Below are 25,647 nucleotides of genomic sequence, written 5' to 3'. Positions count from 1 at the left end.
GTTTTTGCCCTGAAAAGTGCAGGCTGTGACTTGCACTGAAGCGTCACAATGTGGGAGGTTAACATTATTCTTTTTCCTTCTTTCTTTTGTTTGTTTTGTTTCTTTCTGTCTGTCTGTTTCTGTGCACCCTTTCTTCCTCTGGCTCCTGCAGGTGCAAATAGTTCACAAGAAGGTGGATTTTTCTAATGTTAAGGCTAGGTGTGGCTCCAAAGACAATATGAAGCATGTTCCTGGCGGTGGTAATGTGAGTAACCCAACAGGAGGAACCCATTGGCTGGAGCTGAGTCTCACAGCCCAGCAGCTGAATCCACACAGAGAGAAACTGGGAGTCTGTGGCAGCAGAGTCCACACCGGATTCTCTGTCTTATTGCTGGCGTCTTAAAGGATTTCATGTAGCTGTCTCCACATTTGGGGATGCTAATGGGAAGTAGCAAGCCAAGGTGATGGGGACGTATATGGAACATTTTCAGAAATTACCTGCTGGCTACAGCTACATACATTTTGCCTCTAACTCTTGGATTCTCTAGGTGATCTATACTGGCAGTCTTTTAATACTTGACTTACTTTCAGTCCATCTGGACATGTAAAGGAAATGTACATATTATCCTTTCAGTGATGGAAAAAGACATGGTCTGCGGTAACTCCTGCGGCCTCCTCTCTTTCTGTGGATTCAGCTGAAACAGTAACAAACAGACGTGGCTAGAACTTTAAGGGAGAAGACATCACAGCCTCCCTCTGTTCTTTAGCCAGGCAATATGTATTTAGAGTATTGTATTGCTTATATAGCTGGTTCATCAGCACATACTGATTATTAGTTTTAGATGTTTCTCAGTAAATTATCTAAAGAAACTGATTATTATGAGGGTAGTTGCATTAACATTAATATGAGTACATTCCAGTCAAAATATCTTTAACTAGTTTCTTTCTTTTTTTTAAAGTATATTTTTGGGGCTTTTTTGCCTTTATTTGGACAGGACAGTGGAGAGTGAGACAAGAAGCAAGCGGGAGAGAGAGGGGTGGGATCGGGAAATGACCGCAGGTCGGACTCGAACGGTACTGGCGCTACTCGTATATGGTACGGGCGCTGTAGCCTGCCGCGCCACAGCACCCCCCCTACTTTCCAACTAGTTTCTGAATTAAATATTCACACCAGTGCATTAATACTAGCCAAATAAATTGTACAGGTAATGATAGATTAGCATACATTTGTTTTAAAGCATATACTCTGAGATTAGCATTAATTTAGCTATTTTTCTGTGAAATAACAAGACACAGAACATTTGTTTTAACTAGATTCTTAAATATTTAATTTGCATTGAAATTAGGGGATGGATGTATTAGAGATGAGCTGAGAAGAATATGTCAACGCTTCATTCGCTTCCCAGTCTCCATTAATGCTATTACCGTCACTATCAATTTGTTCCACTCTTGGAGAAGAAGAATATCTTAACGAATGAAATTGTAGTCATAAGATGACATGAGTATCTTAAGCCAAGTTACCATCAGTAAGTCTCCTTTGCTGGGTTTTATTAGACTATATTATATGACCTTAGAGTTCCTTTTGAAGGAAATGAATAAAAAATTAAAAAAACATTAACAAAACATTAACTTCCTCTTACCAAGGCACTTCCATTTTGCAATTTAGTTGCTCTGTTAATGTTATGAGGAAAAAAGTTGTTATTAGCATTACATGTCATGTCTGAAATGACTTATTCGTTGCTCAAATTACATTACTTATTGGATTAGGTTAGATTAGATTCAACTTGATTGTCATTGTGCAGAGTACAAGTACAGAGATAATGAAATGCAGTTTGCGTCTAACCAGAGGTGCAAAAAAGCAGAAAAGTGCAATGTTATATACACAGTATAGGATGGTGGTGCATAAAGAGTGTAAGATATATAGTGCAGTGTAGACAATAGCATACAGTTAAGAAGGTGGAATGGTTTACAGTAATATAAATTAACAATAAATATGTGCAGTGTATTATTATTATTATTATTATACTGGATTGTAAATCAGAACTAAGGAACAGATGGTTCATGATTTGCTAATTTATTTAGAGATCTGCCGTAAAAGGTCTGGCCACAGCTGTTAGATCTATCCCATAGTTTGAAGTCTATCCTTGTAAAAAGAATTCAAATGTTTTAAAGCATTCAAAGAGGGTGCTGCTCAGTGAGCTCAGCTGCTCAGTCCACTTACCGATCGACTGGTTTTGGTGTCGCCCCATGTAGAGAAAAATCAATAAAGGTTCCACACAATCGAACGTATTAGATTTGATTACCATCCTGCAAACTGATCAATTGAAGTAAGCAACTCTAGGTCAGTTGCTGGTGAAATGCCAGCCCTCCTCTTCACCCCTCAAGCCAATGGTTTAACCCATCTCATTGAATCCCAAAAGAGGGTTCCTTGACAACGTGCACACTTAACCTTCTTTGACCTTTGCAACCCTCAGGGAAGCACATTTATGATCGGACAATAGTAGACTGCTATGTTCAAGCAAAAATGTCCTCTCTTTGCCATTTGCCAATCAGAAGACTTTTCTTTCTGCCATTGTCCAATCACTGTTGCGCTTTAAGGGCTCAGGTTTTTAAAAAGCTTAACTGTTATGACGAGACTTCAATTAGGCTTAATTTTCTGAGCGCAGCATTAGCAGTCAGGGCCACTGAAATCTTAGCAGCCACTGAAATCTCTGTAACATCTCTGTAGCATTAGCATTTTTGCTCTCACATCACCAGTAGCAAACTGATGACAACACGTCTAAGATTTGCCTAAATAGCAAAATTGCTTGGAAAGGCTTGTTTAAAACCACTTGGCTAATCTGAATGGGGTGACACCTGAGCCTAGATTGACCATAGGACTTAGAAATGACAGCAATCCTAAAAGCTTTAAAACTCTGGCATTCCTACTGTAGAACATTCTGGATGAACAGCTGTACAGCCCTGGTGTCTTTGGTCAGCTAGCTCCATTCAAGACTGTTGGCAAACTCTTGAGACCAATCATAATCCTCTGAAACAGCCTTCTTTCCTAGTTCCTTGTGTCGGTGGCCACTGATCTACACTGGATAATTGAAGGTTGAACAGCCTTCAGAGTGGCTACCCTGTGTTTTGAATTTAAATGATTTCCAGTGATGGACAGGGCGCAAGGAAAGGAAGTTATTTTAGAGTGGTCAGATGGTCTCTTGCATGGGTAAAGGGCAATGCATTCTCAGAGATGTCTCTGCTATGATGATGCCCCCAAGTCTGCCTGTCTGAAAAGCCAAGAAGATATGAAGAAGACATTCAAGTGGCATTTAGTTGTTTTCAGTGGTGGTACCAAGAAACGGTTTCTGATAAGAGTGAGACGATTTCTAGGCTGACTTTCTAACTCAAACCCACTATGCCAACACAATTCCTTTCATAAATTCATGCTATGTACTTCTTCCTATCATCTTAACTGGAAGTATACAGTTTTTTTTTTTTTTTTTTACCCAGTGTTAGTTAGAGTTGGTTTAATCCCTGAACTGCATGAAATGTATAGGAAGTAAATGGCTGGACCTCCTGATGTCTCAGTATGTGAATGTGTGCGTGTGTTAGGATGACCAGGTTCCTGACGACCCCTGGGAGTATGCGTATGTGTGTGCTGATCAGTGTAGGAGTTGTTTTCCTTTTCTCTTCTGTCTGTGTTTATGTGTTAGCTGTTGTTCTAAGGGATTACTTAGAGAATGCACTTAACATTCTCACAAACCTCTTCCCTTTTCCTAAACCCAACAAATTTAACTATGGAACTTGTGCAGTGGGCTTTATTTAATCCCAACCATCTCTAGCTCTCAAACAATACACATACCAGAACAAATAGTGACTTGTTGTCAATAGGACTTGTGTTATAGGATGAAACGGCACCGCCAGGGTAAACAAGTTCAAGTTGGCAGCCAGTGCTTTGTTGCATTGTTGAAGCAGTTTAATCAAAGGTTGCGAGAACTTAAGCAACTGAAAATCTAGAGCCAGAATCTGTGCTGGCCAAGTGTTGGGATTGTTGGATAATCACATCATTCTGCACATGGGTCTATTGCACTTAGATCCATCGTTCTGCTGATGGCAAAAAATGAGCTGAGCTTTGATAATGAGACTGCATTCTGGCATGCTGGGCTTGTTGAGTCTTGGTGATGGAGCGAGCTGGTACACTCTCACAGTCACACTCCCAGCTACAAACACACATACACATGCACAAACAAACACACATTCTGTGGAGGATGGCTGAGAGAAACCACTGCAGTGGCAATGCTGACACCAGCACTCTGTCTTACTGCAGCAAACCACACTCATGATAGGCTTTCTGCCTGATCATATGCATGTGTGAGTGTATGTGTGTGTGACTTTGTGTGTGTGTGTGTGTGCATGTTCTTGGACAGCCTATTGTTCTGCCTTGCGCAGTCAGCAGGGAGGCATTTGCCCCTCTGTTGTGAAACTGAACTAGTTGGCGGAGGAACTGCCAAACGCTGAATGGCTATGTGAGTGGACTACACAATGACTTCATTCTCCTTTACCCTTCTCCCTTTATCCTCACGTAACTTTCCCTTTTTAATGACCTCTTCATTTCCCCTCATCTTTATACCTGTACTGCTCTCTCCTCCCCTAAAAGGCCTGTCTCTTCCTGAATGAGAAGTGACTGCTTCAGTAGCTGGATGGCCTTGGTGCAGTCCTGCATGTGTCTTCTCCCTGCTCTGGACTCCCCTGAGCTGGAGGTCTGCCTGCCTTGCTGGATTTCCTGGCTCTGCTGAGGCTCAGCCAGTGTCCCCTTGTGGATGGGATGGACTGGGGAGTGTGTGTGTGTGTGTGTGTGCCTCCCTGTCGTCTCTGACCATTTCTCCTGTCTCTTTCTCTCTCTCTCCTCCCTCTCCCGCTGTGTCCAGGTCCAGATCGTACACAAAAAGATCGACCTGAGCAACGTGCAGTCCAAGTGTGGCTCCAAGGCTAACATCCACCACAAGCCAGGTACGTTTGTGACTGTGTGTATAGTAATAGTCCTACTGCTAAGTTGTAAGTCTGTGTGTTTTTGTGGACGTTTCCCTATGTAGTGTACCATAATTCTATCTACAGACTCGTATGCAAATAAATGAGGACAAAACTGACTGACCTGTGAAACTCTGGGATTGCTTGAGCTTGATTCTTCATAGCAACAGCACACATGTGGCCAGGAAGCTCTAGGGGGCGCCAAATGTATTATTATCATATCAATGCTGTGCAATTAGTCTTGGGTACCAATTTCAACACAAATTCATTTTTTGCATTTGGAATTTTTTGGATGTTTATCTTGGGCAAGCCAGGGCATATCAGGCATTAATTAAAGCCCATTAATCAAATAAAAGGACAGTGTTTGAATACCTGTGTCACTTTGGTGGTCCTCTGTGGAATGCTCTGAAACTTGTCTCGGCAAGATGTTGAAATCTGTCTGGGTGCAGGTGGTGGGAGAGTGGAGATCAGGACTGAGAAGCTGGAGTTCAAGGGCCAGTCCAAGGTCGGCTCCCTGGAGAACATAGGACACACACCTGGAGGGGGGCAGAGGAAGGTAACCAAGCTCTTACCTCTCATGTCTGGACTCCAGCAATGTTTTTATACTTCTGTAGAATTCATTCAATGAGAAATGTAATGGACAATTGAAGACCATTTTTTAAACAAAAATGCATCACACATTTATAATAAATTGGTAAAATAAATACAAACGTAGAGGCACACTCAACATTTCATTTCTTAATAAAATGTCCATAATACACCAAATCTTGGTGGATGGTGTTTCACTCCCTTTTCAAATGAAATCACGCTTGAAAAGTCACAGGTGCTTTATGGAATCACCTGAAGTGGTCTTGTGGAGTGATCTGCTTGCACATGGTGTGACTGCACTCTTCTGGCTTGGTCCCTGTACACAGCTGTAGGGCTGCACAAAGATCGCAATCGCAATATGAACCACTGCAATTATCTAATCACCAAGGCTACAAACAATCATGCACAGTTAACCTCGTCACATTTATGATTTTTATATTCTTGTCATCTTCCATGTCTGATTGGTGAGCATACCTAATGAGTGAGAAGCACAGCACTTGGGGATTGGTGAGATTCCCAGTCAATCAGGAGTGTTGTGCTTCTCATACACTAGGCATGCTCACCAATCAGAAGTGGCACAACTTAAAGAGACATTTGGAATATTGAACTGAACCAATTCATTCACATTAAAAAATCATATCGGAATCACAATATCTCTCAGAAGAATTGGAATTCCATATTTCCCCCAAACGGTGCAGTCCTACACAGCTTTGCTACCGCATCCAGCACCTTGCCTCATCTCTCTGACTGATCCGTGTCAATCGACTGCTCGCAACAGCTTCTCTATTCACTAGTGCTTCACCACTGAGTTACTCATTAGGATAAAGGAGATAAACATTTTCAAAAGCATTACGTTTATATTGTGTTAATCAGTTAAAAAAAAAACAAATGCAGATGTTGAGTGTGCTGTGACTGCAATTAAAGCCAAGAAGTGGTGTCTTGCACCCTCATTATTTAACATAAGTGTTGTCTGTGTAAGAGAAACCCATTACTGCTGTTCAAAAGATTGTCGAAGCAGTGCGCACATCACACCGTGTAGGTGCTCGACCCAAGGCAGTGCAATATGAAATAGTGTAGAAGTCCACACACTAGCTCCCTTCTAATGTAACTATATTGTTCTATACTTTTTCATATTACACAATTACGGCTTTAATATCCGAAATCTCATACTCATATTCATATAGATGGATAGCCAATTCAAGCAGACAGGATTGTAAACACTGCATGCACACATGTACACACGCACACACATGTAAGTAAGTATAAGTATATATACTCTTTTGAACCCGTGAGGGAAATTTGGTCTCTGCATTTATCCCAATCTGTGAATTAGTGAAACACACACAGCACACAGTGTACACACAGTGAGTTGAAGCACACACTAACCAGGAGCAGTGAGCTGCCTGCTACAGCGGCGCTTGGGGAGCAGTAAGGAGTTAGGTGCCTTGCGCAAGGGCACTTCAGCCGTGGATGTGGGCATGGGAGAGCAGTGAGGGGTTAGGTGCCTTGCTCAAGGGCACTTCAGCCGTGGATGTGGGCATGGGAGAGCAGTGCTCAACCACTTCTCCCGCCCACATTTTTCTTACTGGTCGGGGATGGAACTGGCAATCCTCCGGTTACAAGCCCGAAGCCCTAACCAGTAGGCCACGGCTGCCTACACATGTACACACACGCACGGATGCACACACACACTGAGAGAGAATAGCAGACAGCTGAGGGCAGACAGGAGCACAGTAGGAAGGCTGCCTCGCCTCTCGACTTCCTTTCTCTTCTCCTTCAACCAGCATGAGTGGCATCACAATCCCCCCCCCCCTCTCTCTCTCTTTCTGTCACGTGTTTTGTTTCCTCTCTCACATGTCTTCACCCACTATCTGCATCTCACTGTTTTTCCAGTCCCCCTCACCCTTTCCCATTTAATCAGTGTGGCATGTCAGTCCTAGCATAGCAAAAGCATACTAACCTTCCTTTCAGTCTTACCTGTCTGTAACGTCTTAACCACAGAGGCCTCATGGGCAGGACATTTTAGTTTCTCAATCGAGCATTTTAACAGAGATCTTAGATAGTACTGTACATGTCTTGGCACCAAAAACGTGGCCGAGTCAGGAGAACATGATCTCCTCAAACAGGATTGGATCTGGCCGGCTCATATGTGGTCAAAGCCGTCACCCTCGCCGATGAGCTCATCTCTATAGTTAAAACCAGCGCTGCTGTTCGCTCTTTGTCATCTTTTATGCGATTTATGTTCCCTCTCTATGTCTTTCAGCAAAACAGTGAATGTTCTTTACCCTACTCTGCCTATTCGTGGCATTTCCCATCTTATATGTTCCACCTCGGATGTAAGGTTTCTGCTTCCTTTGTATTGTGATTTATTAATATTGTTCTCCTGGGGTGACTGCCCCCCCACCACCACCACCATCACTCCATCCCTCCTGTCCACCTGTAGAAGGAGAAGGGGAGGGAGCCAGAGGGAGGAGCCACAGAGGCCTCCTCCAATGGGAACGTTCCCAGCTCAGACGGCTCAGGGCTCTCCTCCAGTGGGAACGCTTTGAGCGCAGACCTTTGTGACAACACAGAGGCTGAGGCAGCGCTGCCCTCTGGCCCCCCACCACTAGAGGGCGCTGAGCTGGCAGGGCTGCAGGCCTCCAGTGAGTAGCAGCCTGTTTCTCAGCACAACACAAACACCAGTAGGCTTACAAACATTCACAGACAGCAGGCTCAAGTCTCAGGCGTGACTGACACTGGGACAGATGAATGAGCGAATGGATGAATGACTGAATGAATGGATGGATGAATGACTGACTGAGAATACACCAATGCATACCGCTATAAGATACATTCCAAAAAACAATTTTGCACAGTTTACAGTGAGGTTATGCTGAAGAATGAGAACATGTTTACATGTGTTTTCTATGTGGGTAAATGTTTTACTTAAAACATTTTAAAGGAGAGTTGCATTATGACAGATTAAACCAGAAAGGAAAAATGTGTACAATTTCAAACACCAGAGGGCGCGCATACTCTGATATCCACTCCACCGCACCTGCTGGTTCAGGGTGCGTTGCCATGGTTTTATACCTCGCATACACATTTCGGATCGGGTCTAACCTTTCTTTTACTGTCTATGGGTCTAACTAAGCATGTCTCAAATTCTTCAATTATACATCAAAAAGACGAGATCAAAGTGAATGTATAGCTTTGACTGCAGTCATTGGAGATGCTGGATAATAACAAACGAATCTTATCTTTTTGTATTATTTATCTGGCGCTTTTGTTGCAAGGACATTCTGGAACAACATAGGGTACACTCACAGTAGTAAATAGACCTTACCTGGCCCATATTTTGAGAAACACTATTAAACTATGAAGTAAGGTGGGCTATGTCAGTGGCATGTAAATAAGATAAAGGTGCTCGTCATAATATGCCTTTCCCCCCAATAATTTCGACCCTTGAAGCGGTATCATTGCTGCTACTGAAACAAATAAATGTAGGCTTATCCCTATATTCTTTCAGGTTAGAATTATCTGCATTTAGAAATAGTGCTAGCCCTATAGGCTATGTTTTGAGCCAATGGCATCTAGTTTTGCAAGGCACAGTTAATTAAGACTTGTTGTAGAAGTTTATCACAGCAAATGTACAGCTATGCACTAAAGCCTTCCCTTCCTCACTGCAGATTGAATCCCACAAAGTGAATTTCCGTGATGGGGCGAAAGCAAGAACCGACCACGGAGCGGACATCGTCTGTAAGTCAGCTGACCTCTCCATGGACGGCTCCCCCCGTCGCCTCAGCAACGTCTCTTCCTCCGGTAGCATCAACATGACGGACCCGCAGCTGTCCTCACTAGCGGAGCAGGTGTCCGCCTCCCTCGCCAAACAAGGCCTGTGATTTCTTCAGCCATAACGGATGCGATGAAGGGAGCACGCGATCTTCTGCAGAAAGATACAAATAATGCAACTACACCTCCCATTCCGTCCTGCAAAAAGTTAATTACCCCTTAAATAGGGCAGCCTATCTGTGTGATCAGTCCGTTATGATAAGATTTTGCTTTCTGGGAAATGACTGATAGGCCTACTTTTTTAAACGAAGTGTCATTATTGCAACTTTCATTGTTATTCCAAATGATAAAAACAGATGTCGGTCTATGAAACCCCGATTGAACAAAAAAAGTCAGTTCCCCGGGTCTCTTCCACTACTGTCTATATATGTTGCCTTATTGTGAATGTTTTAGTAGCTTAATAATGTCATGTTTAAACTTTTAATGTCGACAGATCACAAGGGGGTAATCGATTTGTCCAAATAAAATTAAGCTGTTGACGAAATGACAACGTGTATTCAAACTGACAACCATTCCAGATTAGGGCATCTGTTGACATAGATTGTGGTTCTTGGAGGTTAGTTGTCTTTAGGCTACATGTAAAGAGGGCGAAAATATTGTAAACAGTTCATTATTGTCCTCAGTTTATTAAAACAGGGTTAAGTGCCAAATTGCATCGTTATCATCTACATGTTATGACTGAAACACAGGCACGCACTGGGAATAAATAAGTCTCATCATTCACAGGCCTGAAATATCTTAATTATAGGCCTATTTTTCGTTTTCTCAGTGCAAAACAAGGATGTTTCTTGAAACTAAGTGAAGAATTGTCCAAAGTAATTTTGCACATGGCACGACGTGGCCACGGCTCTCAAAACTAAAACATATTTGCAATCAGCATATACATTGCTTTACAGCGTATTTCAGAAAATACTTTAGGTCTGAAAGAGCACAGCTACAATATGGCTGTTTTAACGTAAGTAAAATTGGATGCCAGTTTAATTTTGGAGTGAGGTAATTGGTGTTTCACGGTCAGTGAATTCACGTGAATTCTGAAGTTAATCGATGCTTTGACTATGCTGCAGAATAGCCTATTCAGAGAGAACCCGAGTTGGACCTGTTTGGGTTGGTCCCTGTGCTTCGCAAAATTAACGGATTTAGAATGATTAACGCCATTAAATACCCCCGCATTTTACGCTTTACCAAAAAGACATTAGCAGAAATTTGGGCACCCTAAGTGTTGGCACCTGTATGCGAGGCGTTTGTCTCAAAAGCAATGTATGGTATAAAAGTGCCTGCCCACCGTTGTTATGCCATCGACATTACTCCGCCGTGGATACACTTATGCATAAAATAACTTGAATGAAACAGTTGTTCCACATCGGGATGACCGAGAGAGCGTTTTAGTAATAAGGTGAAAGTGATCTTTTTGCATTGAAAGTCATTTACGTCACATCAACTCTGTCGATATTCATACAGCTTCTCCCAGCATGGCGTAAATTAAATTTTAGAAAAATGACCAACATCAGGTTGCGACCGCTTTAAACCCCTGTACACACCTGTCTAGACATATTTCTGAGCTTCATATCAAAACTGAATACACATTTTAAGTTTAAAAAAGAAAGAAACATTAAGCGTATCTAAGCTTGTTTTGCGCACTTTTCCTCCCTTACTAGTAGTCCGTGAATGTGAGATGTAACCGCTATTCAAGAAAAGAATGCATCAGCTGTTGGCAAATCTTCCTATTCTTTATTTTGTAGTTAGGCTACTTCTTTTCCTTCAAAATTCCTTAACGCACCTAGTCTTTACACTGTTTTCTCATACACTGTTACACGTCTGAGATGGGTTATAATAACTTTCTAACCAGAAAAAAAGCGTCTGAAGTGGAATGTGAAATAACGCAAACACGCGAGGCTTCATGGAGCGCAACTTCATGTTGCCCGTCACTGTGTAAAGGCCTTTTGAAGAATTGCCATATATCCATACCCTGTCAAGAGTGAGTGTTTAGTTGTGCTAACCTGGACCCAATTCAGTCACCCTTGCGTGCTGATCTGTGCGCAACGAAGCGCTTCAGCATTCCTTTCAGTAGGCCTATATGGCGAGCTCTCCATTACCCGCATGGACTTGGGGGGTGGGACTGGACCTAAACAATCTAAATAAGGGTTGATAATCTATATGATTGAGAAAACAGTGGTGGAAGTATATTGTAGCCTAAGTGCAAGGCGTGGCATGCACCAAACGGGCGAGTTCTAGAGAACGGGAAAACTGGAGAAAAAAAATCGCGTTTTACACACTAAAATAGTCGGAGCCCGCCAGATGTGTTAATACAATAAGTTATAAGTTGCTGTCCAGAGCCTTGTGATCGTGCTGATCGATGCGGTATGGAGAGCTGGTTCCTTAAGTCGCCGAGTGACTACTCCTGACGGTACATGTGCGAACTCCTACTGTGTGTAGAAGTGTTGTCATTTTTCCTTGCGGTCCTTATTTCTGCCTTTCCCTTCATTGCAGTTATAGCCTACCTTCTAGCTTGACAGTCGTGATTGTCTATGTAATGTGAGTTTTATTATTATGAATTGGTTTACACTGATACTTGTTGCTGTAAACGTGAATTTGAAAATAAAAGTCGGTATTCAACAGCCAGTTTTTTTTTGGTCTTCATTTGTTAAACAAACGTGAACCAACTCCAGATGACATCTTCATAGTTAGCCTACTCTGAAGGCAGTTGGGGTAAGCTTGTAGTTTCACTATCGGCCACTATTTAGACCAGACCATGGTTTGTTAATGGAAGAGACACACCACACTGTTGATACAATATAATTCACTTTAATTTTGAGATACACAAATGTTGCCATCCCGTCTTTGCCAATTATTCATAAACATGTTTTAGCCTCTGCATAAAGAAAAAGTTAAATATTTGTGTCTTCTCCCTATACAATCAGGACAGCTACAGCCTGAACATCAAACACAGTAAAGAATCAAACGAGGTATTTACAAAATATACTCTTTTTTTGTACAAACTATTACATGCTAAAGGATATACCAGACGCACCCATCCCCATTCACCACGTTGGATATTCAAAGTATGAAAATAACCCACACAATACAATATTGGCTTTTCAACGCTAAGTCAAACCCTATTGTACATCAAACCTGCCAAGTGGGATTTAAGATTCCCAGCCAGCAGGGACAGAAAAGCGTAATTGATTATAATGACAAACTTGGGATAGGGTCACATAAACGGCATGGTAGTCGGAGGCTTTTACAAACACCATCCGGACTGACAATCAGACGTCCTTCAGGATTTTTGCTGTCTGCTGTTCCAGACAATCCACCGGGCTAAGGATCCACGAGCATCACCCGGATTCTCTCAATCCAGAGACAGATAAATGGGCATAACGGGACTAATCGGTGCAGATATGAGCGTTCTGCAAGGGGGGGGGGGGGGGGGGGAACTTAACAGGAAGTAACGGTCCACTATTGAATATGATACATTCGTTTGTATTAACGTGAACGAGCCACAGATAACTATCCAATGACATGAAACTACAACTAAGGAGTTGAGCATGACGCTTTGGGGCAGTGATTGCAAGCGTTACATACGAACTTGGCACATACAATCAGGCGCGCTACAGCCCGTCATATTCGGCCAGAGGGACAGGCCGAGAGCAGGATTAGACAACGGCGAGGGGAAGGGTTTTGTCTCACCCGGGGCCAACAGAAGACTACAGACAATCCATTCAGTGTCTTTCTAAACGTCTAAAGGGAATAGTGGGCATCTACATCAATGGCGACAAACACACACTTTATGTCACCAAGAGACATTCTATACCCAAAAGTGATTCCTTGAGACATGTTTTAATTGTCTAAGGTGGGTTTTTTTAGATAGCAATTATTAGTGAGATTAGATTAGTGAGCAATGCAGAGTCATAAGACATACCAATAGAAGGGGTTGGTGTTTACTTGTACACATTTCAGCAGAGGAAATCTGCCCAATGCTGAATATTCTGTGTGTAATAACTGATCTAAGTACATTTTCCGTAATTACTTTGGCGTCTACTAGATGCCAAAAATCTAAACTTCATGGAACCAGTAATGTATGTTTGCAAGGACTTTTGGGTTCCTGGAAATAATTATCAATTGAGAGTGAGGGGAGGTGAGGTGAGAAGCCTGAATTAAGAGTTCCAAAGCGCAAAAGAGATGAGATCCATCATGAAGAGTTACAAGAAAATGGAAAAGAACCTTCATATACTGACACCGGACTGGCTTTGAAGATAAACTCAGTGGCATATCCTGTCACATACCGGTAACCGGTAGAGTGGGCAATATGAAAAAAAAAAAAAAAAAAGAGAGTGCTTCATGAAATTGAGCGAAAAGATGCGCAACACCAAGTGTTCTCTGAAAACACAAGTGCTTCTGGTGCCTTAATTTATTCATCATTAATTTATTCATTCATTCATTTTTTTCCCTTTAGCATACGTCCTGTCTACAGCCTAGAGTCAGGATGAGCATAATGGAGTTAAATGACAGAGGGGAATGTGAGAGAGGGTCTAGTCCCAAAGTGCTCTAGCGATAGGTGTGAGCAGGGGTTGGGTAAGGAGGGGTGGGAAGAGTGGGAGACGGGATGTTGCGCTTCATTTTCATAAGTGTCTTCACTTTACACTGGTTGAGGAAGGAACAGAAGACAAGAGCCATTCTCAGCCACAAAGAGTGTTTCAGCCAATCAGGACACACTCTGCAAGATCCGCCCCATCCGCCATGGTTAAAGCCATCTATCTAATCTGTCTTTTTTGTACTTTTTTTTTTTGTCTAAACATACTTCCAGTGACCACAAAAGGAAAAGTAAAAAGCAAAACAAAATATTTTTTAACAGATCTCTAACATTTTCGCATATAATCATTCACTAAAAACTGTGAATTTTTTTTGGACTGATGTTTGAATATCAAACAACAGGACTTTTCATTCGTCGTTGTGGTTGCTGAGCGTGAGCGTCTCTGGTAAGGGGGGGGTGAGGGTGGTTCAGCGATGGCTGGTTTTGGGTGTGCAGGTGGGGGTTCTGTGTCTGCTGCTGCTGCTCCCGCCACTCTCGTCAGGGAGTGGGGAGGGCGGTCCGGTGTCCGATTCCGAGCGGGTCTTGCTGCCCGAGATGCGTCGTATGGTGCGGTACTGCCGCTCCTCGGCAGGGCCCTCCTGAGACTCGTCTGTCTCTCGCGGCAGGTCCGACTGCAGCGGAAAGTTCCGGCGCTCCCATGGCTGCACGGGTGGCAAGATCTGCAGGGGGCAAAGATAGGGGGCACAGATGGCAGAAGTATATGGAGTAAATCAGGGCAATGGGTAGTTGAAATAAAGCAAACCTTTCAAGAGTCCAAGAGTGTGTTTGTGAGAAAGTGAACCGCCTTACTGGATGTTGAGCGGTGTGTGCCTGTATGTGTGTATGTATGTGGACCTGTGGAAGTGAGTATATGCACATTTGTGTATGCGCACGTTAATCAGAGTGTTTGCTTGCATACATGACTATGTATCTGAGTGTGTGTGTGCCTACCATCTCTTCGTCGGGCGTGGAACAGCGCGTGTCATCGCTGGAGAGCAGACGGTGTGAGTGCGCGTGCAGGTGTGTGTGCGGCAGCAGCATGTCGGGGCTGGGCGGGCTGCTGGGGGAGGGGGCGCCGCTCGAGTCCTGCAGCAGATGGAAGTGCGCCGTGTCCGGGGATGAGGGCTGTGGGGTGGAAGGGTGGGTTCCCCCCAGCAGGGGAGTGGTGCGCCCGTCTGATGACCTGTACGAGCTGATAGACAAATGGACAGACAGAAAGGGAGGAAGGAAATGTTCAGAGTGTTTTCACCAAACCTGAAAACTTCACAACTGAGGTCTATAATGTGAAGTTGGAGCACCCCTGTCTGGGCTATGTTTAAATAAAGTGCCAATACTTGAAGGGCTGTACATTGCGAAATCTATGTTACAATGTGCTTATCTTAGTTTCATGGTTGAGACCATTAAAAGTGCACTATAATATGTGTACGAGGCAATATTGTCAAGGTGCCTATTTGTGTTGTTGTAGGTTAGGTTGCCCTCGTTATAAGTGTGTATGTGTGACCGAGGTTGTGTTTACCCACCGGCTTCCCCTGCGCATGGCGACGGCGGTGGCAGTCCAACTCCAGCGGGAGCGCTCCTGGTCTTCACATGGCTGGTGCAGCTGACCGAACGCCGTGTCAGTGAGATCCTCCACCTGAGAGGAAACAGAGGATTGAGACAAACAGAGGGTTAGGACAACGGCACAATGGGGTGAGGGCAGAGGATGGTAGAGTGTGTGACCAAAAGCAATAAAAAAATAAAAATAATAATTATAAAAGAAAGACACAAAACAAATCAGAGAAGGTGAAGGGCAGAAACTGGTGTGTGAAGGTAGGCCTGGGTCACCCTAAATATCAGAAGCATCACATGACCAATGAGTGGAACAGCAGAAGAGGGTTCAGCTCAGCCGTGACATTTTGTGTCATGTATGATACTCGAGGAGTCACAGATGGCATGCACACGGACACTGCTGAGTGGAACACGAGTCCGGACTTGACTGATAATGACCCAGTACTGGTCTGCCTGGGTGTTCGTGGGCCTGTAGCAATGATCATGCTAATGACCCATTGAGTGACCGTTTACTGAGTGCCACAGTATTCTGATAAGCTCTATACAGATCTCTCTTCTTGTCTTGACGAGACACATGTTTTAGGCCTACCTCCACGGTGTCATCCTCAGCTGATATGGGCTTGGCACAGACATCCACCTCCCTCCAGCTGGAAACACACAAGAGTGTTAAAAAAATAAAATAATAAAAAGTGTTTGTGCCTGTTGGCGGGTTCAGCACTCATATCTATATGTGCCTCTGTTAAGTTCATGATTGTGTCTGCAGTGCTGACCTGGGTGTGAGGATTTCTTTGTACTGCAGCTTCTCCACTCTGGTGGTGGCCGCTACCGACATGGGAATGACGATGTTGTTGATGTCAAAGGAGCTCTCTCCTCTCCTCCTGCGAATGGGGGTCTAAACAAAGCAGACATTGGTTACCCTCACATACACACACACACGGATAAACACATAAGAGTTCCTCCCCCACCTACAGCACACAGGCACTCTTGACACATTCTCTGTTGCACACACAATGGCCTTTCCCCTACTCATTAGAACACACGTCGGAAACTCCAATCATACACATGCATAGTGAGACCACATTCCTGTACTTGAAGAACACAAAGGTACACTCACATATTTCCGCATACTGTCACATACATTTATGCTTACTCACACACACACGCACGCACACATGCACGCGTGGACAGAGGGTCATACCGGGGTGCTGGTAGCGCTCTGTCCAGTGAGAGAGAGGGGTGTGGAGGTCTCGGAGGAGGTGGAGATCTGCCTCAGGAGGGGGCTGTGGGTGGGGGTCTGCACCCCCGACAGAGATGGACACGGGCTCCCCACATCCGTATATAGCTTTGGGGTGTCTGGGGAAACAGATTGGTGATTACTGTACTGAATGGCTGAAAAACCTGTCAGAGACAAAGGCAGAGAAAAATGTATAAAAACACAGATGAGAACCAGAAAGAGAAAAGCAATGCAGAGGGAGAGAGAGAAACAGACTAGTAGAGGAGAAGCTAAAGCGTACTACATACTCGCCGCACCCGACCGGTAGCACGACAATGTGACGTCAAAGTTGCGTCATTTTCTCTGACGCACGAGAAATTTCAGCCTCCCGCAGGCAGGTCATGCACAGGAGATTTTTTTTTCAGATGCGCGCGACAAGCAGGATGAGCTTGAAGCCAAGATCAGGGAGCATGCGTGCCTCTATACAGACATCAACCACATTCAGGCATTTCATATAGCCTAGCCCACATCTTAAATAAACATGTTTGAAGTGTCAGTTTGAGAAGAGAGGGAAATTAACCTGGCTAGGTTACCAGCGAGAGTTCGTGATTTTTAAATAGTTTGCTGAATAAGTTAATGAAGCTACCAGAGAGAGGGAATTAAGATGAAAGACCTAGGACCAAGGGACATGCGAATAATACAGCAAAAGGTAACAAAGATATTTATTTTCAACCAAAGGATATCTAAGACCTAAAAAAAATCTCTTTCCACCTCAGGAAATTACACAAACTCATTTCTCAGCACCAGCCAGCTAGCTTACTTGCTAAAATTTCCCTCGGGATGAATAAAGTATCTATCTATCTATCTATCTAGCTGTACACATCTTGGAAACTAGATGGTAATGATGGTAGTTGTGAATAGCAGCAACCGAAGTCTGAAGTATCATCACAGAGTGTAGTTTTTGCTGCCATTGAGGCCAATGCCAATTCAGGAGAATATTGCAACTAGTGTCGCGACCACCACGCGCGAGTATAAATGGTTACGGCGCTCCCGTGACGGTCACATTGTCGCGCTACCGGTCGGGAGTGGCGAGTATGTAGGACGCTTAAGGAGAGTGGGGAGAGGGGAGAAGCAAGGAGAGCAGAGGTGTACTCACTCTCCATCCTCTCCAGAGAGTGCTCACGGGGCCTCTTGCGACTGTACGTCTTGTCATAGGCACCGTGGGACACTGTGGGTCCCCTGTCTCCGCGGTGATGGCGTCCCTCAAGCTTGGAGGCACTCAGGAGGCTGTTGAACTGCTGGCGATGGAGCTTCTCACTGCGCATCTTATGATGGGACAGGCCTGAGGAATGGGGGCAGGTGGGCAGAGGAGACCAAACGGAGTTCAGCATGAAACACAAAGGCTGAGAGAAAAAGCTCTCTACTTAGTTCATGTGACTAAGAACCCGTGTGTTCACATGTCAGTTCCTAATTGTGAAGGTGCACTGTTGGCTCATGGGACTTCAACCACTTATAGTATGTGAGCGTGCTCAACTTTAATAACAGGTGAGCCACTACTGCAGTGCTGGCTTGAGCCTTAATAAGGGGTGAGAGGGAGGCTGTACTTACGGACAGTGGACGAGAGCGAGTTGGACAGCTTGTGTTTGTCTTTGGAGCAGGATGACGAGGAGGCGGGATCAGAGGGCCGGGAGCCGAGGGAGAGCTTGTGTTTGAGTGACAGCTTCTTGATGGGCTTGATCTTCTCCAGCGGTCGGCTTTGCCAATGAGATTTCAGCAGACGCTGCATGTGCAGACTCATCATGACATCTGAGGGGAGGAAGGGAGAGAGAGAGAGAGAGAGAAAGAGGGAGGAGAAAAAAGGAAAGAAGAGAGGGATAGAGAGTAAGGAGAAATGAGGGATAACGTTTTATTAAGGTGAATGGCCAATTATTACTAGTTTTCTAAACTAGTGACAGATTTTTGTTAAAAAAAAAAAAAAGGATTTTTACAATGGCACCTGGTTCACTAGCTCTTTTCCATTTACAGACACTGATAACCTTATACAACACCTCCGAGGCATCAGTTAACATGTACCAGCCATCAATAACCAGCACCATCTGTCTCTCCCCACTGCTGCTCTCTCATGTCACCAAAGAGCCCTCTCTGCCTTCATACTGGATTGGTTTACATGGCGCTGGGGTTGCGCTGCAGTTCCCCCTCACCGCCACCAGGTGGCACAAATACTGCTCAACAGACCCCCTGTGGTGTTCGGCTCTCTCTTCCTCCCTCCCTCCCTGCTTTCATTCTGGTGCTCTACGCTTTCTGCCATCCTGATGGTGAGCGTCTCTGTGGCCCATTGTTGAGTCCCGGCACTGACAGACCCACTGTGGGGTGTGGTGAGGAGGAAAACAGAACAGTCAGTGGGACTGTGGGAGGTTTTCTTTGTGCGTGTTTGAGAGAGAGAGAGAGAGAGAGAGAGAGAGAGGGCAACAAAACAGAGGGGGCAAATAAAAGAACATATAAAGACCACAGACATTGTGTCATGTGTTGGTCTTCGAACGGCGTCCTTACAGAACAGGACACCGCCACCTTGGTAATTATATATCCGACTATATGTCTGAGTGTTGTGTCCGACAAACAACTGCACGTGGCTGATTGCAGACATCCAAGTGCGTGCTAATTACAATGTGAGGGTGTGGGCGTCAGCAGGGGCAGCCAACAGGGGCCGCGTGTGTTCCTGTAAACACTGACCCTCCTGACCCCACGTCACATGATCCTGCTCTTGTTCTCCCATCCAAACAGGAACATCACAACTCCTGTGACTCATTAGGTTGTGCTGTGACATACATACACACTGAAGGGTGGGATGTTGCACTAAGAGCTCTCTGTATGAATCAGAATCTTATGGTTTTCACTTGTACGGGCTACAGAAGGCCCATCTGAGGGCCAGTGCCTGCTCACGCCATCTACACTAGAGGGTCCATTCTTACATAACAGTCACACACTATAAAGGGCACATTCCTCTGAGGCACCACTGTGTGTTTGCAGCCTGCTAAGTGCCTACTATGAAGTGCACATGAAAAAGGTGATGTGCCTGATTGGTGCGTGGGTGATTTGGGCTTCAGAAGATTCATGTTTGGGCTTTAACAGGTTTCTATAAATGTCTCTTGGAGAGTTTTCCACATACATGTGGGTCTATCTGATCAAAAAGGGTGAGTGAGAGACAGGGTGTCTGTCTGGGTGTGTGTGTGTGTCTCACCGTCTGTGAAGGACAGGATGGGGTGGACGCTGGGGTCGTACTGAGACAGGCGCTCCAGTAAGGGCCGATCATAGTGTGGCTCGAGTGGCGGGGTGGAGCGGCCGACACACGTCATACACTGAGGGTTCGCCTCACAGCTGCAGCGACACACACTCACACGCTGGACCTGCACAGGACACGGACACACACACAGTTAAGACACATCAACACACACACACAGCTAAGGATCTCATATGGACAGTTAAAGATATTACACACACACAGCTGAAGAGATCATATACACACACACACACAGTTAGACATATCAACACACACACGCACACACACACACACACAGGACTGCAGAGAAAACCATGATGCACACCATCTAAACAAATGTCATCTCTCTTTTTTACATATCTTTTCACCAATGTGGCTTGCTCTAATGAACCCAATTACAAAAATACTCATGGGAAAAAAATCATAGGTGGGGACCACATATACAGATACAGACACACACACACTGACACACAACCCTGTGGTAAAGTGACCCTACACAAAATCATGAGCAGAGACACACTCAAAAACTCACACCCAGACTGAAGGAGGAAGAGACAAGACAATACAATCAGAACTCTTTCTAAACTCTTTCACCACACAACAAAGAGCACTGATGAGGAAGAGTGCAGCCGTCGTTAAAGAACACAGCCTCAGACGGAGAGAGGACACGTTCAAACACCACACCCCTTTAAAGCCTCATCAGATAAGGACCCTCACAGCCACTCTATTTGAATCTACAAAACCACAAAATACAAATAATACATGGCCATGTTCATGTTAGATGCTCCTCAGTTGATTACATCTGGCACACATTACCACACATTAAAATTCCTGCATTGATTCTAACTACGGTAGCACCCCACCCTCGCCTCTCTCTCTTTCTAGTCCTCATACAGACACCAAATTCCCTCCACCGCTATAGGGAGCAAACTCTCATCTTCACACATTAATTAACACACATTGTGTTCTTTCACACAACACCAAAACACTGTGTTCATTAACACACTAAAAACTCACTCTTCCGGATGTGCACTTCTTGCTCACTCTCAGATCACAGACATGCAAATCCACACACACAGAGACGCCCCTCCCCCCGACAGTGCCACAGACCAGTGACCTACATTTCCCCCCCCCCCCCAATCACTCTTCGTCTGCTCTCATGGCAGCTACGCTCATTTCCCATGATGCTCTCTTCTCCCACTCAAAAAAACCCGAAACGAAATCCTGACCAGACACCGAGCGCAGAGCGAGCCCATCAAAAACAAGAGGCTCAAAGAGGAGGGTTGGGGCGTACGCCGCCTCCAGACTTCTCTCTGTTGCCTCATTTATGAGCCCCAGATCTGGGGCTGCACGTGCTGGCAGCTCAGAGCGAGTGCTGGCACGCCTACACGCGACCGACTGCTCCAAACGCTCGCCAGTGATGATGAGAGGCTGACGTGGATGAAGCTCCAAGCACGGAGCCAAATGGCGTTTGTGTGATCGTGTCCTTTTCTCTTAAAAGGACCATTTTTTCCCAACGTGTCGAGTCTGCTGCTGCTGTACGAAATTCCATTCATCTTTGTTCTACACTGAGTATTGTCTCCATGCACCTGTCAGGAATCAAGGCTGTAGGAGTGGGAGGTCAACTTCAAGAGCGAATCAATGAATGAATAACACATTCGCCAAATGCCCACACTCATGATGGCCCTCTTCCTGTGTTCGTAAGTTGCCCATTTAATGATAGAATGGGCCTGTGAGAAGCTGGTCATTGCAAAAGTCCCAGTTCCCTCTGCTCTGCAAGATGCAGTCTGTAGGCTGTCCAACAAAGAACCCAAACAGTTCACTGCCTGCGGTGGAGGAGCAGAATATTTGCTATTTTACATCGTGGGAGTCAGAAAGACGGCCACACAGCATGGAATCCTGGGAAGTGTAGTATTTATTTGGTCATTCACCAAGAAGGTGGAGTGGTGATCATTTAGCAGTGTTCATCTTCCTCATGACATCAAATATGTATCACCAAAGAACTACAAGTCACTCACTTCATCTCAGCTCGCAGATTTAATGAATTCACCGCTAACTATGGATGAGCAGACTGCTTTTACCTGCTTAAGACCGCTTTACCCCGAGACAGAGGGGTATTTGGAAACACTGTTCACAGTGTGAGCTGGAAGAGCAGGCTTGCTGTAATAGGTCCCAGGGCTGTGAAAAGAGCTAAGGCCCAGCAGGACCGTGACACAGAGCCGCTTCAGGTTACTGCAGCTGATCCCAGAACAGCTGGGAGTGGACGTCAGGCACAGCGGGAGCGGCGTGAGAAGACACTTGAGCTGAGCTCCGATCAGCGGGCTGGGCACTGGGCCCAGTACTGGTCCCGCTCCGATCCACTCATGTTTGTTAATGAGCGTGCAGGGTGACTCAGTGATGAAACATGCACAATATTATGAGCCCTGAACCGAAGCCCAGAAACCCTCCTGGAGCCAAACCCAAAACCAGAGAGGCTGGGAGGACAACTATCCACGCAGGATGTACATTATCAGCTCATCTGAATTCAAATGCTTTTCAGGTTTGAATATGGTAATGAAATATTTTGGGTTTGCATTTTTGCAATGTCTGGTCTGACAAAACGAGCACACACACACACTAGCTTTTATCTGCCACCACTAAACTTTCCTGTAAATATTTGTCCACACAACATACATTACCAATATTCATGCTGCCAGCTCAGCCCTCATTGTACCGCCACAAAAGTCTGTGGGTACACATACAAAGCAGCACAAACATACAAACCCACCTACCTACACACACACACACACACACAGACACACACACCTTGCGGTTGAGGTTGGTGAGTGTGCTTGGTCTGACGAGTCGTCGTCTCTTGCAGCTGATGAGGGGTCGTGTGCGAGCAGCCACACATGTGTGGTCAGGGGGGGAGGAGGCCGCACACGACACGCTCCCCCACTGCGGCTGCTGCTGATATTGCTCCTCTGAGTCGCCCGTCTCTGAAGAAGCAGGCCTCAAACTAGAGAGAGAGAAACAGAGAGAATACTGAAATAGTTAGTAATAGTAATAAGAGAGAGAATACACTGAGGGTCACTGGAAATGGGATCTGCCATTTCTTAAAAGGTAACTATTATTGTTTCAAAATCACTGTTCTGATCAATATAAAGTCTGAACAATTCAAAGCTATGGGGCATAAACACAGAGAGCCAAGTGAGAAAGAATTAGTGAGAATAAGTGTCTGTGTGTGTGTAGACGAGTTCTTACTTGTTGATGACCCCATTGACCTGCTTCCCTGAAGGATACGCCTTCCTCAAGCCTGGGTCTGTGGAACTCTCCGGGACGTCAGAGCCAAAGTCCTGCGGGGAGAGCAAACGAGCCAATCACATGGGGGTTGACGTGGAAACCCCTGATGGGCTTGCTGCACTGGGTGACACCACTGCTTGGAGGGGGGGAATGGGCAGTCTGTTGCATTCCTCTGAAGTTGGGCCTGGCAGAGGATGTTCAACTGCACTTGGCACGACAGAACAAAGACCACCAGTGTTTTTGGAACTCCCCCTCCACACACACACACACTCACCCTGCACCCCACCCTTTCTATGAACCAGTCGCCGAAACTCCAGGCAAAAACTCCCAGCAACACTCTCCACAACCCAGAGGGCAGTGGGGCGCTGGAGGAGCCAACATTTTTTTAAAATAGGCAAGTTGCCACAGTACAATCTTCGAGTTCTGGGTGAGCGTTAAGGGAGGAAGTACTGGGAAAACTACCTTTGTTGACGCATCTGTGACTGGACTAAGATCTCCCACATACAAACTCAGTCCCCTTACTCACTCATATACATTTTAACTCCTTAACTCCTTTCACCCTCTTTCATCCATTAGACTCCCAGCCTGTGGTTCTCACTCTTTCACACAATGTTTTCACTTTAATCCAGCTTTACATGGTTTAATACTCTCCCTTTCCCTCACACACATCTACACAGAAAATACTCAGCCTCTCTCTCTCTCTCACACACACACACACAACACAACACCAGTGGTCCTTGTTGAAGGAAACATTACTTGTATTCCAATGACAACAAAAGCTTCACCATGAAAACAGCTAATGGTGAGAAACAACAATCTCAGTCACTCAGCGGTATTTTTTCAAACTCGCACTGGAGAATGCAATCGGGGCCAACAGTGACGTACAGGACCAATCAATTCAAATTCTGGCCATTCTAAATGCTAAAAGCTTCACCACCACCTTGACCATCACCATCATTATCACGGTAAAGTACCTCACAACTTGTAAAGCTACCTCACAACTTAGGGGCCGTTTACACGAAACCGCCGGGTGAATTTTCTCTTACCGCTTTCACACCTTTAACGACACCGGCAAGAAAAAAACCTTGTGTGTACACACAGAGGTGTAACCGGCTAAATGTGCTGTAGTACATATGCCAGACCAGTCGATTGGCGCCGCTGTGCAGAAGCTTCACGATAATTTTGCGTGAATCGCGTAGAAGAAAACATTGAGAATGTCTAATAAGGGCACTGGTTAAGCAGTCGCATGAAATAAGGAGACTACAGACAATTCGGTTTTCAATTCAACTGTTAAACTAATAAAGTTCATTTTCAAGGTATGTGACTGCTATGTGAAATTTTAAATGCTTAGCCTACACATTGCATTAGCAAATGCTTAGCCTACGCATTGCATTAGGTCTGAGCACCACTGGAGAAAACACTAACACGCAGTAAGCTAATGTTTAACTAAGTTAAGCTAACGTGTGCTTCTAACTTAGCCACTAAAGGCTGATTAGGCTACATTGTGCACATAAATCATGACAGGGGAAAGACAAACATTTTAATATGATAAATGGTTTGGTTTGTTTTGACAAGCAGCATGTCAGGTCGAGTGCCGTGGCTGACTTGAGAGGTGGGGCTATGTCGTCATAAAGTTGCCGGCTTAGCACCTACAGGCGTCTACACGGCGAAAGTTAGCCGGCGGTTTCAAAAGTTCCCACTTCGGAAGCCGGTTTCAAAAGCTATCGGTTTCAGTCTCCTAAACTGTCGGCGTCGTGTACACGCAAGGCATAACCGTTAACAAAACCTCACCGGTTTCACAAAAACCGGCGTCGTGTAAACGGCACCTTAGTGGATGAGGTGTTACCCTCTCACAACACAGTTGATTAGCCGATGCATTTGGCCATACACATACCTGATGTGTTAATGTACATAATGTACATATATAACTACCTAAGTCATTTGTAGCTAATGGATTCATGTAAAATACCTCTTGTAATAATCAATAATGGAATGTTTTAGCAGTGCTTTTATAAAGTATACAATACCTGAGACACTTGGCAAGAGACTGGCTCCTCCTTCACCTCACACACTTCCTCCAATGAGGGCTCTCCAGGGGCGGTATCTCCCAACACAACAGGGCCCTGCAAGAGGAACAGGGAGAGGACTCGCTGTCAGTGAGGCAGAGAGAGAGAGGAGGAGCTGTGAGGACGCGCAGGAGGAAGGTGAGAAGAAGGAGAGGGGCAAGAGAGGAAGGCGAGAAGGAACAGATAGAGAGGAGGAATAGAGGAAGGAGAAAAGGAACAGATAGAGAGGAGGAAGAGAAGATAAAGAAGAGAGAACAGGAGGCAGAGAGGAGAGCAAAAAGGA

The 25,647-nt window shown here is 45.0% G+C and overlaps 2 protein-coding genes and 1 long non-coding RNA gene across 16 annotated transcripts in view; 1 reads left to right on the top strand and 2 right to left on the bottom strand.

Moving 5' to 3' along the window:
* maptb (microtubule-associated protein tau b) overlaps nt 1-12,026 on the top strand; it is a 52,594-nt gene extending 40,568 nt beyond the window's left edge. For 9 of the 11 annotated variants that reach the window (XM_042085713.1, XM_042085714.1, XM_042085718.1 and 6 more), the window contains 3 exons: nt 4,890-4,971; nt 5,439-5,545; nt 9,249-12,026. In XM_042085713.1, the coding sequence (XP_041941647.1) occupies nt 4,890-4,971; nt 5,439-5,545; nt 9,249-9,461 (402 nt within the window). In that variant the 3' untranslated portion in view covers nt 9,462-12,026. Of the gene's footprint in view, nt 1-151; nt 897-4,889; nt 4,972-5,438; nt 5,546-8,020; nt 8,223-9,248 lie in introns of those variants that run through there. The other 2 variants (XM_042085715.1, XM_042085720.1) reach the window with 2 other exon arrangements.
* On the bottom strand, nt 3,836-5,498 carry LOC121705039. The gene is made up of 3 exons (XR_006030707.1): nt 5,362-5,498; nt 5,114-5,180; nt 3,836-4,181 (listed from the first exon to the last, which is right to left on the bottom strand). It is a non-coding gene; the product is annotated as an uncharacterized LOC121705039 (long non-coding RNA).
* Nucleotides 12,027-12,197: 171 nt separating the features above from the next.
* The window catches only part of kansl1b (KAT8 regulatory NSL complex subunit 1b), a 72,389-nt gene continuing 58,939 nt past the window's right edge, over nt 12,198-25,647 (bottom strand). For all 4 annotated transcript variants that reach the window (XM_042085710.1, XM_042085709.1, XM_042085708.1 and 1 more), the window contains 12 exons: nt 25,326-25,421; nt 23,260-23,351; nt 22,822-23,014; nt 19,978-20,143; nt 18,348-18,545; nt 17,896-18,081; nt 16,725-16,879; nt 16,297-16,418; nt 16,116-16,173; nt 15,499-15,611; nt 14,930-15,170; nt 12,198-14,658 (listed from right to left, as the gene is read on the bottom strand). In XM_042085710.1, the coding sequence (XP_041941644.1) occupies nt 14,407-14,658; nt 14,930-15,170; nt 15,499-15,611; nt 16,116-16,173; nt 16,297-16,418; nt 16,725-16,879; nt 17,896-18,081; nt 18,348-18,545; nt 19,978-20,143; nt 22,822-23,014; nt 23,260-23,351; nt 25,326-25,421 (1,872 nt within the window). In that variant the 3' untranslated portion in view covers nt 12,198-14,406. The remainder of the gene's footprint in view (nt 14,659-14,929; nt 15,171-15,498; nt 15,612-16,115; nt 16,174-16,296; nt 16,419-16,724; nt 16,880-17,895; nt 18,082-18,347; nt 18,546-19,977; nt 20,144-22,821; nt 23,015-23,259; nt 23,352-25,325; nt 25,422-25,647) is intronic.

Source organism: Alosa sapidissima, chromosome 3 (genome assembly GCF_018492685.1).
Source record: "Alosa sapidissima isolate fAloSap1 chromosome 3, fAloSap1.pri, whole genome shotgun sequence".
Lineage (NCBI taxonomy): Eukaryota > Metazoa > Chordata > Actinopteri > Clupeiformes > Clupeidae > Alosa > Alosa sapidissima.
Note: the sequence above shows the minus strand (reverse complement) of the source record. Positions and strands in the feature narration are given on the sequence as shown.